Below are 14827 nucleotides of genomic sequence, written 5' to 3' on the forward strand. Positions count from 1 at the left end.
AACTGAGAGCTCTATCACTCACAGATCGGGACCTGCACTTAGGAAACCTCTGTAATCATAGTCTTTGTCTCTGTGATTGTAATCAGGAGGGAGCTATCTGGAAGGCAGCTGTCATTTTGCAGAGGTGATACTGGCCTCCTGCCTCAGCCACACCAAGGAGTGAGCTTCGCTGCTCAGACTTGCTGTCCTTTACTTTCCTCTCTCTGGGGCACATTGAGGAAGTGGCCCTGGGGCGTGTGTGGGAATTTCTGGAAGAGCTGTTAAACCTCTCTTGTGCATGAATGCCCTCCACTTATTTTTCTTGTTTTGTTTTGTTTTGGGGTCACACCCAGTGACGATCAGGGGTTACTTCTGACTCTGTGCTCAGAAATTGCTCCTGGCAGGCACGGGGGACCATATGGGATGCCAGGAATCGAACCACTGTCAGTCCTGGATCGGCTGTGTCCATGGCAAATGCCCTACCGCTGTGCTATCTGTCCAGCCCCTAATACCGTCTACTTTGAGAACCATTTTATCCAACTTGTTTCAGACTTAAAGTTTCAGGTGAATTTTAAAAAATGGCAATAGGGGTTGGAGTGATAGCATTTGCCTTGCATTCAGTCAACACAGGATGGACCCTGGTTTGAATCCTGCCATCCCGTATAGTCCCCCGAACCTGCCAGGAGTGACTTCTGAGCACAGAACCAAGAGTAACCCCTGAGCGCCCTCGGGTGTGGCCCAAAAATAAAAAGAAAAAGGAATAAAAGTATCTTCACATATTTTTTTTTTTTTTGCCTGTGAATGTCTGGGTATTGCTGTGTTGTCGGCGAAAGTTCACTACAAACACTTGGTTCTAGGCCAATCTAAAAATCTTCAAGCATTGAAGACTTCAGAAAACTTTCCAGGGCCTGGAGAGATAGCACAGCTGTGTTTGCCTTGCAAGCAGCCCATCCAGGACCAAAGGTGGTTGGTTCGAATCCCGGTGTCCCATATGGTCCCCCATGCCTGTCAGGAGCTATTTCTGAGCAGACAGCCAGGAGTAATCCCTGAGCATCGCGGGTGTGGCCCAAAAACCAAAATAAATAAATAAATAAATAAATAAATAAATAAATAAATAAATAAATAAAAAGAAAAAGAAAAGAAAACTTTCCAGGGGTGGGAGACATAGTTCGGAGAGTAGAGCATTTGCCTTGCATGTTTCTGACAGTGTTCAGTCCCCCAGCATCCCATATGGTCTCCCGAATCTGGCAGGAGTAACCCTGAGCACAGAGCCAGAACTAAACCCTGAGCACAACTGGATGTGCCCCCCCACCAAAAAAAAAAAAAAACAACTTTCCAGTCCATGAGACATTCTTTTTTTCTCTACTATACCCTGATCTTTTCTAAACTATTCATTTCCCATCAGGGTCCTTATTTCTACCATAGGAAGAAGGGTTGATGTACTCATCTTTTCTGCTGAGAAACTGGAGTTTCACAGCTCTGGGTTAGAGCCATAGTGTGTGTGGCTGTGTGCAGTTTGCTATGGGGACTGAATTCTGGCTTCACTCCACATTCCTAGGTGAGGCTTTTGGGAAGAGGCTTGACAAAGCCTTCATGAACAGGAGTTTGCCCTAATGACAGAGGCCCTGGACAGCAACCAGGCGCCTTTGGCATGGGAAGGCACAACTGGAAGACAGCCATATGCAACCTGGATGGAACTTCTCCAGAATTCAGCACCAGACCGGAGAGTCAGCCTCCAAAACTGAGAAAAAGTGAATTTTGCTCATTAGCCACTCAAGTGTTTAGTTTTTGGTCATAGCAGTTGTGAATGAGAGAGAGAGAGAGAGAGAGAGAGAGAGAGAGAGAGAGAGAGAGAGAGAGAGAGAGAGAGAGAATCACTGTCTCTATTCCATTCCATTTCCTGTTTCTGTAAATTGGCCTATTCCATCTAAGTCCCTTGTTTAAGTTGAACAGACAGTATTTGTCTCTCTATGCCTGCCTCACTATGCTAGCACATGTGCTTCAAGTTTCCTCTAAGTTACAGCGTGCATCACAAGCACATTTCTTTTTTAAGAATGAATGATCTGGGCCCGGAGAGATAGCACAGCGGCGTTTGCCTTGCAAGCAGCCGATCCAGGACCAAAGGTGGTTGGTTCAAATCCCGGTGTCCCATATGGTCCCCCGTGCCTGCCAGGAGCTATTTCTGAGCAGACAGCCAGGAGTAACCCCTGAGCAACGCCGGGTGTGGCCCAAAAAACAAAAACAAAAACAAAAAAAAAAAAAAAAAGAATGAATGATCTGTGCTTACTTATAGCAGTGTTTTCCAAAAAGAAGTATCTTTATAACACAAATATATAGCCTTTTGCTCCATAGTTCCTGAAAATCATGCACAGAGCATAAAGAACCATGATAAGCAAAACAGTAAATGAACCTTAAGTTTTTAGTATGAACAGCACTGCATTGTTAAATAAGCACTTGTGGAAGAACTGGGAGGAGCCAGGCACAAACTCTGAATATCACACCAGTTTTGGGTGTGTTTGTGGGGATGCCACCTAGGCAGGCTCAGTTCATTGCAGAGAAATGGGATTGGCACCTCCTGGGAGGCACAGGCAGGCAAGGCCCTCTGGCCGTGGGAGGCATGCACCACACCCTGAACCCAGCTGGGCAGCTTAGGAGACTGTGGGGTTCGGCCCCTGGGGACAGAGGAGGCGTTCATGATGATAAATTCCTAGCTCTGCTCTTTCTTCGAAGAACCCACCCAACTTGTATTTTTCCAGTCTTGAGCCTGTCCTGAGGGTTCAGCAATTTCTGTAGTTGTTAGTTACTCCCAGTATGAAATCGTCTTTTGTTTTTGTTTTGTTTGGGGGCAACACCCGGCAGTGCTCAGTACTTGCTCCCAGTTCAGTGCTGGGGGGCAGGGAAGCACTTCCAGCAGTCTTGGGTGATGAAGGAAAATAATACTAGGGATCCCATACACAAACCATGTGCACTAGCATGACCTTTTCAGACAGGAAGCGCACATACGCACAGGTGTGTGTTTGTGTGATAAACAGCTTTATTAAAGTACTTTTCAAACAACTTAAATATTTTATGAGGAAATATATCAGCTATAAGGAGAATATGGAGTGAGAGAGACACAGAGAGAGGCACTTAAAATTGTGGGGTTTTTTTTTTGGGGGGGGGGAGGTTTGGGCCACACCCGGCGATGCTCAGGGGTTACTCCTGGCTGTCTGCTCAGAAATAGCTCCTGGCAGGCACGGGGGACCATATGGGACACCGGGATTCGAACCAATCACCTTTGGGCCTGGATGGGCTGCTTGCAAGGCAAATGCCGCTGTGCTATCTCTCCGGGCCCGAGAGGCACTTAAAATAAAGGAGAGTTGATGATGTGCCCCAAACTGAGAAGCAGACAGCCTCCCAAAGAGTGGGTTTCATCCGCAGGAAGCTGTCCTAATCCTTCATTTCAAACAGCCTTCGCGTCCAGGCAGCCCAGTCTTCAATATGTGCTTGGATATGCCTGTCTGGTTTTCCATGTTGACTACCTTGTGTCAACCTTCTGGAGCAGTTGCTTCTCTCTGGGTGATCTGGTTCACTGTGCTCAGACCTCCACTGACTGGACAAAGACTTGATTTCACTCCACCCAGGGCAGCATAGGGCATGAGGGAGAGGGAGCAGTCAGTGCACTCATGCTGTGCGTCTTTGGGGAAGTCCTCCATTCTTCTGATCTTCATGAGAAATCTGAATGCATCAGCTGGCCCTTGCCAGCTCTGTAGTTTTATGAGTGCCTGCATTATGATTTAATCGCCTCCCTCTGGCACCCCTGGAGTCATTCACTCCACACATGAAAATGAGTTGGAGCCTCCCAAAGCAAATGTGTATCTGGAATCTGGAATCAAATGATCTGACAGTTTTGAGGTTGTAACACATATATGATATATATACAAATATATATATAGTGACACTCAGAGGTGCTCAGGCTTACCACTGGCTTTGTGGTCAGAGATGATTCCTGGTGGTGTCCATGGACCATATAGGGCAGGGGTCTCAAACTCAATTTACCTGGGGGCCGCAGGAGGCAAAGTCGGGGTGAGGCAGGGCCACATAAGGGATTTCGCTTACCGAATATTCGCAATAAAAAATGTCAAAAAATCGCATTAAACATTTGCATACCCTGAACGGAACTGCTCGGGGTATGCGAATGTTTAATGCAATTTTTTTTTTACTAATGTGATTTTTATTGCGATTATTCGGTAAGCGAATAATCGCGAATACTGCGATATTTGAAGGTCGGCTGTGGGCCACAAAATGTTGTAAGGAGGGCTGCAAACAGCCCTCGGGCCGCGAGTTTGAGACCCCTGATATAGGGTGTGGGGACCCAGGTCAGCCATGCAAGACTAGCACCCTTTTTGTAGTGTCTGGCCTTTTGTTTTGTTTTTTTGTTTGTTTGTTTTTGGGTCACACCCAGCAGCGCTCAGGGGTTACTTCTGGCTCTACACTCAGAAATTGCTCCTGGCAGGCTCAGGGGACCATAGGGGATTCGAACCACCGTCCTTCTGCATGCACCCCTACCTCTATGCTATCTCTCTGGTCCCGTGCCTGGCCTTTTTTTTTTTTTTTTTTTTTTTTTTGGTTTTTGGGCCACACCCTGTAATGCTCAGGGGTTACTCCTGGCTATGTGCTCAGAAGTTGCTCCTGGCTTGGGGGACCATATGGGACACCGGGGGATCGAACCGCGGTCCGTCAATGGCTAGCGCAGGCAAGGCAGGCGCACCTTACCTTTAGCGCCACCGCCTGGCCCCGTGCCTGGCCTTTTGACAGGCTGGAGTTCAGCTGTGACTCACTTTCGATTTCTTCTTCTTGCTGTTCTTTTTTTTTTTTTTTGGTTTTTGGTTTTTGGGCCACACCCAGTGACGCTCAGGGGTTACTCCTGGCTATGTGCTCAGAAGTTGCTCCTGGCTTGGGGGACCATATGGGACGCTGGGGGATCGAACCACTGTCTGTCCAAGGCTAGCACAGGCAAGGCAGACACCTTACCTCTAGCGCCACCACCCAGCCCCTTTCTCGCTATTCTCTTTCAGGAACGCAGCCCAGGTACCTGTGGGGCAGGGACCTCCAAGCTATGTAAGAACTGTGAGCAAGATCTGGAGACCAGGAGCAACTTAGCTGCCATCTAGCCCTCCTGACATCCAAGAACCAGCTCACGGCTTCAGGATGCTGAGCCTGAGGCTGCCCAGGCTGTTCCGGGTCGACCAGATACCCCAGGTGAGTGTTTGCTGGCTTAGGGATTTGGGTAGATGTTTGGACATGGCTTCTGCAAATAGAGGCCTCCCCATCCTCTATGTTCTGTGAGAGCTTATTCCCTTTAAGGATTCTGTCCTAAGTGCTTCCTGCTTCCCACCCCTTCCCCAAACATAGAAAGCCCCAAACATGCTTCTCCTTTCACCCTTCCCTGAGCCCTTTGTATCCATACATTGTCCCCATAAATGCTTCTGCGATGTCAGATTCAAGCTGAAGAAATGAAGGAAGCAGCATCTGCTGGGGAAGCAGTTCTGCCGGAACTTCTGTCCTGAATGTCTGAGGCAGTCGCCTCAGGTCAAGGCCTTGCCAAGATTCTATCACTGAACCAGAAACAGAGTAAGGCCTTGAGAAGGCGTCTGAGGCTGAAGTGCAGGCCTCACAGCTTGCCTGCATTTACTCCCATCCTTACCACCAAAGTGGGCGGGGGTGTTGTTAATTGAGAACCCCACTAAATGGAAGCACTTTCTCCTTTCACAAAGAAAGATGATTAAAGGAGGGGCCACAGAGATAGCATGGAGGTAGGGAGTTTGCCTTGCATGCAGAAGGATGGTGGTTCAAATTCCAGCATCCCATAGGGTCCCCCGAGCCTGCCAGGAGCAATTTCTGAGTGTAGAGCCAGGAGTAACCCCTGAGTGCTGCCGGGTGTGACCCCAAAAAAAATAAAACAAGAAAACAAAAAAACAAGAACTATGATTTAAGGAGCTAGAGTGACAATACAGTGGGTAGGGCACTGCAGTTCATATGGTCTCTGCCAGGAGTGATTCCTGAGCACAGAGCTAGGAGTAAGCCCCGCTCAGGGGTTACTCCTGGCTCTACGCTCAGAAATTGCTCCTGGCAGGCTCGGGGGACCATATGGGATGCCGGGATTCGAACCACCATCCTTCTGCATACAAGGCAAATGCCCTATCTCCATGCTATCTCTTCGGCCCCTTCATGGTGGATTTTCTTGAGGGGCTCCTCAAGCAGTGTGCAGGGGGCAGCTGTGTGAGCATGCTGGTACTCAATGACCAAAAGGACTGGCAAGTGTGGAATCGCTGTGGGGCTTGAAAATAGATGCAAATATATTCACAGGAGAAAATGTGTGACCAACATGCATTCTTAGAAAAGGTAACATTGGCCGGAGAGATAACATGGAGGTAAGGCATTTGCCTTTCATGCAGAAGGACGGTGGTTCGAATCCCAGCATCCTATATGGTCCCCCAAGCCTGCCGGGAGAAATTTCTGAGCATAGAGCCAGGAGTAATCCCTGAGCGCTGCCGGGTGTGACCCAAAAACAAATAAACAAACAAAAAACAAAAAAAAGAAAAGGTAACATTGGGGCTGGAGTGGTGGCGCAGGTGGTAGGGCCTGTGCCTTGCATGTACTAACTTAGGACAAATCACAGTTCGATTTCCAGGCATCCCATATGGTCCCCTAAGCCAGGAGCGATTTCTGAGCACATAGCCAGGAGTAAACTCTGAGCGTCACCGGTTTGCCCCCCCCCCCCAAAAAAAAAGGTAACATCACACAGATGTTCAGCTCAGTGGCCTGGGACCCACACTGCAGTTTGCAGTGACTTTGGCCTAAGTATTCCAGCTCCCTGCCTCTGTTTCTGCATCTGCAAAATGGGTTATTGATTGTGCCTGCTGCCTCAGGGGTCCAAGAGATGCCCCTGGGGGTCCTGCCTAGTTGTCCTGCTTCTCACCTTTAATCTATGTCCCCCACTGGGCTCTTGAGGGGTGGCAAGCTTCCTCACTTGGTGCTCAATGATGTCATCAGCGTGGCCCCTACCTCCATTTCTCATCTGCACCCCTACCACTCTGGCCACTCCAGGGTTATCTATCTCTTCTCATCAGACTGCACCTTCATTTTTCTGGTCTGGTTCTCCTCACTTCTGCCCTCAACTAGCTTCTGGCTGTCTTCTCAGCAGGCTATCATGCTCTCTCCCATCCCAGCCCCCACAGTTGCTTCCTTCAGGCTCTTCTCCCTTCCTGTGCCACAAGTCTGACCTCCAGCATACCACACTTGGGTGTGTGTGTGAACTCCCCAGTGTGCAACTCTAGATCATCAGAGGGTTTCTCCAGCCTCAACCCTCCCAGAGTGGGTGCCTAGATCCCCAATGTCAAACTCGCCTGAGAACTTAGGCAAGTTTGGACATTAGGAATCATACATTAGAAAGAATAATGAAGAATCATAATGATAGGCATCTTAATGTTCTTGATTTTAATCAAAACGAGTACTTTCTGCCTTTCATCATTTTATATAATGATATAATGATATCGTATAATGATAGCACTTACTGTTGGGTGTGTGCATAGGCAATGGGATGAAAAAGATCTATCCTGACTTTCCCAGAATGATGTTGTTTTTAGTCATTGTATCTTTTGAGATGGTCGTATATGACTCCCTTTAATTAGTCATCTGCTCAATTCATTGACAGATATGCAAATTATTAATCTGATTGATAATTATTAATATTAAATTAATAATCTTCATTGCTATTCTTTTTTTTTTTTTGGTTGTTTGTTTTTGAGTCACACCCAGCAGCGCTCAGGGGTTACTCCTGGCTCTATGCTTAGAAATCACTCCTGGGGGCCGGGAAGGTGGCGCTAGAGGTAAGGTGTCTGCCTTACAAGCGCTAGCCAAGGAACAGACCGCGGTTCGATCCCCCAGCGTCCCATATGGTCCCCCCAAGCCAGGGGCGATTTCTGAGCACATAGCCAGGAGTAACCCCTGAGCGTCAAACGGGTGTGGCCCAAAAACCAAAAAAAAAAAAAAAAAAAAAGAAATCAGGCAGGCTCAGGGGACCATATGGGATGCCGGATTCGAACCACCACCCTTCTGCATACAAGGCAAATGCCCTACCTTCATGCTATCTCTCCAGCCGCTTTATTGCTATTCTTTAATCAATCTTATATTTAGGGGCTAGAGTGGTAACATAGCTGCAGGGTGTTTGCCTTGCATGCGGCTGGCCCAGGTAGGATGCATGTTTGATCCATGGCATCCCATATGGTGCCCTGAGCCAGGATCGATTCTGAGTGCAGAGCGAAGAGTAACTTCTGAGTGCCTTAGGATGTGGCCCAAAACAAACAAACAAACAAAATTCTTATGTTTAAATTCAATTTGGCAATAATGTAGTAGGTTTTTTTTGTTTGTTTTTTTGGTCACACCCGGTGGTGCTCAGGGGTTACTCCTGGCTGTCTGCTCAGAAATAGCTCCTGGCAGGCACGGGGGACCATATGGGACACCGGGATTTGAACCAACCATCTTTGGTCCTGGATCGGCTGCTTGCAAGGCAAACGCCACTGTACTATCTCTCCGGGCCCAGTTTTTTTTTTAAATATAAAATCTTTATTTAAGCACCATGATTACAAGTATGATTGTAGTTGGGTTTCAGTCATAAATAGAACACTACTCCCCCTTCACCAGTGCAACATTTCTGCCACCAGTGCCCCCTCCCTCCTTCCCAACCCCTGCCTGTATTCGAGACAGGCATTCTACTTCTCTCACTCATTAAGATTGACATGACAGTTGTTAGTGTAGTTATTTCTCTAACTGCACTCACCACTCTTTGAGATGAACTTCATATTGTGAGCCGGTCCTTCCGGCCCTCGTCTCTAGTATCTCTGGGCATTATTACAATAATGTCTTTAATTTTTCTTAAAACCCATAGATGAGGGAGACTATTCTGCATCTATCTCTCTCCCTCTGACTTATTTCACTCAGCATAACAGATTCCATGTACATTCATGTATAGGAAAATTTCATGACTTCATCTCTCTTGAAGGCTGCATAATATTCCATCATGTATATATACCTCAGTTTCTTTAGCCATTCATCTGTTGAAGGGCATCTTGGTTATTTCCAGAGTCTGGCTATTGTAAATAGTGCTGCAGTGAATATAGCTGTGAGGAAGGGATTTTTTTCATTGTATTTTTGTGTTCCTAGAGTATATCCCTAGGAGTGGGATTGCTAGATTATATGGGAGCTCAATTACGTCATCACCTTGTTTTTTCATCACATATATTTAACCTATTGCTAAAAATTAGTTCACATTTTTTTTGGTGGGGGGTCACTGGGGCCACACTTGACTATGTTCATAATTTATTCCTGGTTCTGGAATTCAATCCTGCTGGAGTGTGGGGGAATATGAATACCAGGGATGGATCCTGGGTCAGCCTTGTGCAGTGCAAGTGTTTTACCAGCTGTGATCCCTGAATCGGCTCACATTTTGTTTTGAGTCCTTAGTTTTTGACTCGTTCTGTGGAAAATGTGTATAATATTCTAATTAATTATGCTTTCCTAAGTAGCTGGTAAAGTGGACTAGGTATATCACCTACTCCAAGAGAGTCTACCATAGGGTTGTTCGGTAAACAACTTTGTCTTGCAAATTTTCTTTGTATTGAGATACTGTTTTAGGTGCTGGAGCAATAGCACAATGGGTAGAACGTTTGCCTTGCCAACAAACCAACCCAGGTTTCACCCCCGAGCATCCCGTATGGTCCTCTGAGCCTGCCAGGAGTGATTGCTGAGTGCAGAGCCAGGAGTAACCTTGAGAGCCACAGGATGTGACCCAAAAGTAAAAATAAAACAAAATAAGATAGTATCTTAATGACAGTTCACATCTCTCATGTATATAATATGTCTCATTCTCATCCCTTCCTTTCCCTCTGACCATCTCCAGTTCTCACCAGTCTCAGAGTTAATTTTGTTGCTTGTTCCTGGTTTGCTTGCTTTAATTATTTATATTCTACATGTGAGTGACACTGTCACTGTTGTTTTTTTACTTCCTTATTATTCTTTGCTAAGTCGCCTCCAGAATTATGCATTTGCCCCAAATGATCTGAGTTCATCTTTTTATAATGGTTATTAGAAGTTTATTGATTGATCTGTCTTGTAAGATGACACCTCGCCGGCCCCACTACTTTCTTTCTAATTTGAGTTTATTTTGTTGTTACATGGAGGCACTCATGCTAAATGAAATAAGGAGAAAGACAGATACAAGATTATCTCACTCATCGACAAGTAAGGGAACATCCAACATCCAACCAAAACCCTTAGATTCTGACCACAGAACTGAGTTTACCAGCGGGGTTGGGGTGGATGAAAAGAGTCCAGTGGACTATAGTGGATAGATAATGGCACTTAGGTTGTGGGTAGTGTTATGGTAGCATTAGGTCCTTGAGACATATGACCCTAAGATACATAAATATAAACATTTATCTATAAAAATTTTTGAAAATTGAGGTAACATTGCTTTGCTCAATTTTTAAAAAGCCTGTGTTTCTTCAAAAGTGGATGCAGGAGGCAGAGAGAAGAGGTAGAGGAAGATATAAGTAGGGAAGCCTCATCAAGCAATTCAGCACTAAGGGTTTGGAAAATGAAGGCCTGGAGCCAAGGAATATAGGTGGTCAGTCCTAACACTAAAAAGTCTGTAAAGTCAATTGTCCCTTGGAGCCACCAGTGCTGTTTTGATCTCTGCTTTCCAACCCCTACAAGATGCCTGACGTGCAGACTTGAAGGAAAGGAAATGTATCTTTTTTTTTAACACTGATGTGTTATGGCAACAATAGAGTCACATATGACAAGGTCATAATCTGATCATAAATTCAAAAGGCTTCTAAGAGCAGCAACCACCACTCCTGGCCTCAATTCTTACTCGGAGAAATGATGATTTTCTGTGGAACCATTCAGAGAGGAGAGATGACATTCTCTCTGTCTTCCCCCACGTGGGCTATCTTGCTGACACACATATCACAAGCTACCTCATTCACACAACAACGGGAATGTAAAATGCATGCCATTTGAACACCTAGATTTAGACAAGATAGGAGGAATGGAAAGAAATCAGGGAGGAACTAAAGGTCATTGAATAGAATGCAAATCCCATCTCTGGTGGGAAAGGACATGAACTCTGAATTTCACTCACCCACTTGTTAAAGGATTTGTTTTGGTTTGGGTTGGGGGCCACACCCAGTTGTGCTTAGGGTATATGCCTGGCTCTGTTTGCAGAAATTATTTCTGGCAGTACTCAGGACCATATGTGATGCTAGAAGCAGACTCAGGTCAGCCCCATACAGGGTGCGCTCTATACACTATAAACCTTCTGACTATATAATCTTATACTTTTTTTTTTTTGGTAGTGGGGGCCACACTCAACTGCACTCAAGGGTTGCTCCTGGCTCAACAATCAGAAACTACTCCTGGCAGTTCAGAGGACCATATGTGATGCCGGAATGTGAGATGCAGATTTTTTTGTTTGTTTGTTTTTGAGCTACACCTGGTGGTGCTCAGGAGTTACTCCTGGCGTTGCACTCAGAAATTCAGAAATTATTGCTGGCAGGCTTGGGGGACCATATTGGATATCAGGAATCAAACCTGAGTTGGCCGTGTGCAAGGCAAATGCACTATCTGCTGTGCTCACACTGGCCCCAAATAACATTTTGATCAAATAAAAAAAGAAAGCAAGGGCCGGAGCAATAGCGCAGTGGCAAGATGTTTGCCTTGCACTTGGCCAACACAGGACGGACCCAGGTTCGAATTCCAGCATTCCATATGGTCCCCACCCCCATCCCCAAGCCTGCCAGGAGTGACTTCTGAGCATAGAACCAGGAGTAACTCCTGAGAGCCGCCAGGTGTGACGCAAAAATCAAAACATAAAAAAATAAATAAAAATAAAGCAAAAATTTCTGTGAATTATGAGACTACTTACATACAAATAATAGTGTAATTAATTTCTATAGATACTTTTCTAGATATTGTATATTGAAATGTAAGTAGTCTTATAACTCTGCAGTTATAAACTCTGCAGTTTAACTTGTTGTGGGGACTGCTCCCTGTGGTGCTTGGGCCTTTATGGAGTTGTGGGATCATATGTGGAGGAGCTGGAAGCAAGGGGAGAGGCATGTAATGCTGGGGATCCAACCCAAAATCTCGTACATGCAAGGTATGTGTTCTATTATATGAGCCATAAACAGCCTTCTGAAGTAACTTTAAAAGTTACATGGTCTGTTACTCATTTCTGCCTTTCTTACTCATGTTTAAATCGCTGGAGTAGTCAGTAAATTGCAAAGATAAAACATGTCTAGCGGGGCCGGAGAGATAGCATGGAGGTAGGATGTTTGCCTTACATGCAGAAGGACAGTGGTTTGAATCCCAGTATCTCATATGGTCCCCTGAGCCTGCCCAGGGGTGATTTCCGAGAGTAGAACCAGGAGTAATCCCTGAGCACTGCCAAGTGGGCCCCAAAAACCAAACCAAACCAAACCAAAACAAAACAAAACAAAACATGTCTAGAAATCACTTATAGGAAAGGGAAATATGGTATTTTGTTTTGTTTGTTTTGAAAGGAGCATTGGGCTCTGTTTAGGACTTACTTCTGCCTCTATGCTCAGGGATCACTTCTGGTTGAGCTTGGGAGGCCATACGCAATGCCAAGGAATAAACAAGAACAGCTGCATTCAAGGCAAATGTCTTATCCCTGAATTATCTCTCCAGCCCTAGTGGAAATTTTAATATATCATAACTATGGTTAGATTAAACAGAATAAATCAAAACACAAACATTTGGGGCTAAAGAGATAGCATGGAGGTAAGGCATTTGCCTTGCATGCAGAAGGTTGGTGGTTCAAATCCTGGCATCCTATATGGTCCCCCGAGCCTGCCGGGGGAGATCTCTGAGCATAGAGCCAGGAGTAAAGTAACTCCTGAGCGTTGCCAGGTGTGACAAAAAAAAAAAAAACACAAACATTTGAATTTATGGAATATATTATAATATTGATCCAACAACTGAAGATTTTGCATTATTTTCAGGGATACTTAGGAGATTCATGAAAATTGATCACATGTAAAGCTCATAAAGTTCATGTCATATCAGAATGTTGGTAGAGGCCTTTGGATTGGCCTCATATAGCCTTCTAATTATATATCTCTCAATTAGTTCCTTTGGTTTACATGTTAAAAAAAGATGCTTCCCCATTGCCTCCTCATCTGGCTTTTTCCTCCTCCCCTTGGGGGTGGGCTTTGTTTTTCCCAATAAAAGGCTGCTTTGGAGGCCTGTAGGAGGAGCTGCTATCTTGGGAAAAGCTTTTCAAATGTATTAACAGCACAGATGATCATTTTCAAATATCTGTTCTTTTAAAAATAAAATCCCTCTGGGGGCTGAAGAGATAGAATGGAGGTAGAGCATTTGCCTCGCATGCAGAAGGACGGTGGTTCAAATCCCGGCATCCCATATGGTCCCCTAAGCCAGCCAGGAGTGATTTCTGAGTGTAGAGCCAGGAGTAACCCCTGAGCACTGCCAGGTGTGACCCAAAAACCAAAAAAAAAAAAAAAAATCCCTCTGTCGGGGGCTGGAGAGATAGCACAGCAGTAAGGCATTTGCCTTGTATGCGGCCAACACAGGATGGACCCCAGTTTGAATCCCAGCATCCCATATGGTCCCCTGAGCATGCCAGTAGTGACTTCTAAGTGCAGAGCCAGAAATACCCCCGAGCGCCTCTGGGTGTGACCCGAAAAGCAAAATAATAATAATAATAATAATAATAATAATAATAATCCCTGTGTATTGCAAGGATTGTAATAAACCTTATTATCATATCTCAGATTAACATTTCAATAGAAAGCTTAGGGCATTGGGGAAAAGGGTACTTCACATTAAAATATAAGCAATTTCGCCCCTAGGCATCTAGCCTCAAAACCACAAAAGCATAAGCCTGAAAAGATGACATGCTTGTGTTTTTATTGCAACACTATTCACAATAGCCAAGATCTGGAAGCACCCCAAATGGCCAATGGCAGAGGAGTTGATATGGGAATTGTGGTCTGTGGGCACAATGGATACCACTTAGCTATTCAAAAAGATGAATTGTGGGACCAGAGTGATAAGACTGCAGGTAGGACATTTGCCTTGCACACAGACAACCCAAGTTAATTATCAGCACCCGTCTAGAGGGTTCCCTAAGTCCACCAGGTGTGATCCCTGAGTGCAGATCCAGGAGTAAGCCTTAAGCACCATGAGGTGTGGTCCGAAAACCCACAAAATAAAAATGAAATTTGGCCCTTTTCTCTTTAACTTTTATAAGGATCCTTGTGATTATATTGAGCCTTCTGGATAATCCATATAATCCCTCTATTTTAATGTTGCTTAGCTGATTTAGCCACTGCAATACTTTGCTGGCCTTAATTGCCCTCGACAATGTAGTAAAATATATTCACCAGGACAGGTGTCCAGGCTGTGGCCATCTTTGAGGAATCACAGCTCTACTTACTTTTTTTTTTTTTATTTTGTTTTGTTTTGTTTTTGGGCCACACTTGGTGACGCTCAGGGATTACTCCTGGTTATGCGCTCAGAAATCACTCTTGCCTTGGGGGACCACATGGACGCCGGGGGATCAAACCAGGGTTCATCCTAGGCTAGCTTGCGCATGGTAGACACCTTACTGCCTGCACCGCTATTCCGGCCTCTCTACTTACTTTTGACTGTCTAGTTCTGCTACCCTATTATCAGAAGTTTCTTTTTTTTTTCTGGGCCACACCTGGTGACACTCAGGGGTTACTCCTGGCTGTGCACTTAGAAATCACTCCTGGCTTGG

General features: G+C 45.4%; 1 protein-coding gene across 1 annotated transcript in view; it reads left to right on the forward strand.

The window, feature by feature from the left end:
- The first annotated feature begins 5105 nt into the window (after positions 1-5105).
- The window catches only part of PAQR5 (progestin and adipoQ receptor family member 5), a 37963-nt gene continuing 28241 nt past the window's right edge, over positions 5106-14827 (forward strand). Inside the window, exon 1 of the mRNA XM_049778327.1 lies at positions 5106-5220. Within this exon, the coding sequence (XP_049634284.1) occupies positions 5170-5220 (51 nt within the window). The 5' untranslated portion in view covers positions 5106-5169. The remainder of the gene's footprint in view (positions 5221-14827) is intronic.

This window comes from Suncus etruscus, chromosome 1 (assembly GCF_024139225.1).
Source record: "Suncus etruscus isolate mSunEtr1 chromosome 1, mSunEtr1.pri.cur, whole genome shotgun sequence".
Lineage (NCBI taxonomy): Eukaryota > Metazoa > Chordata > Mammalia > Eulipotyphla > Soricidae > Suncus > Suncus etruscus.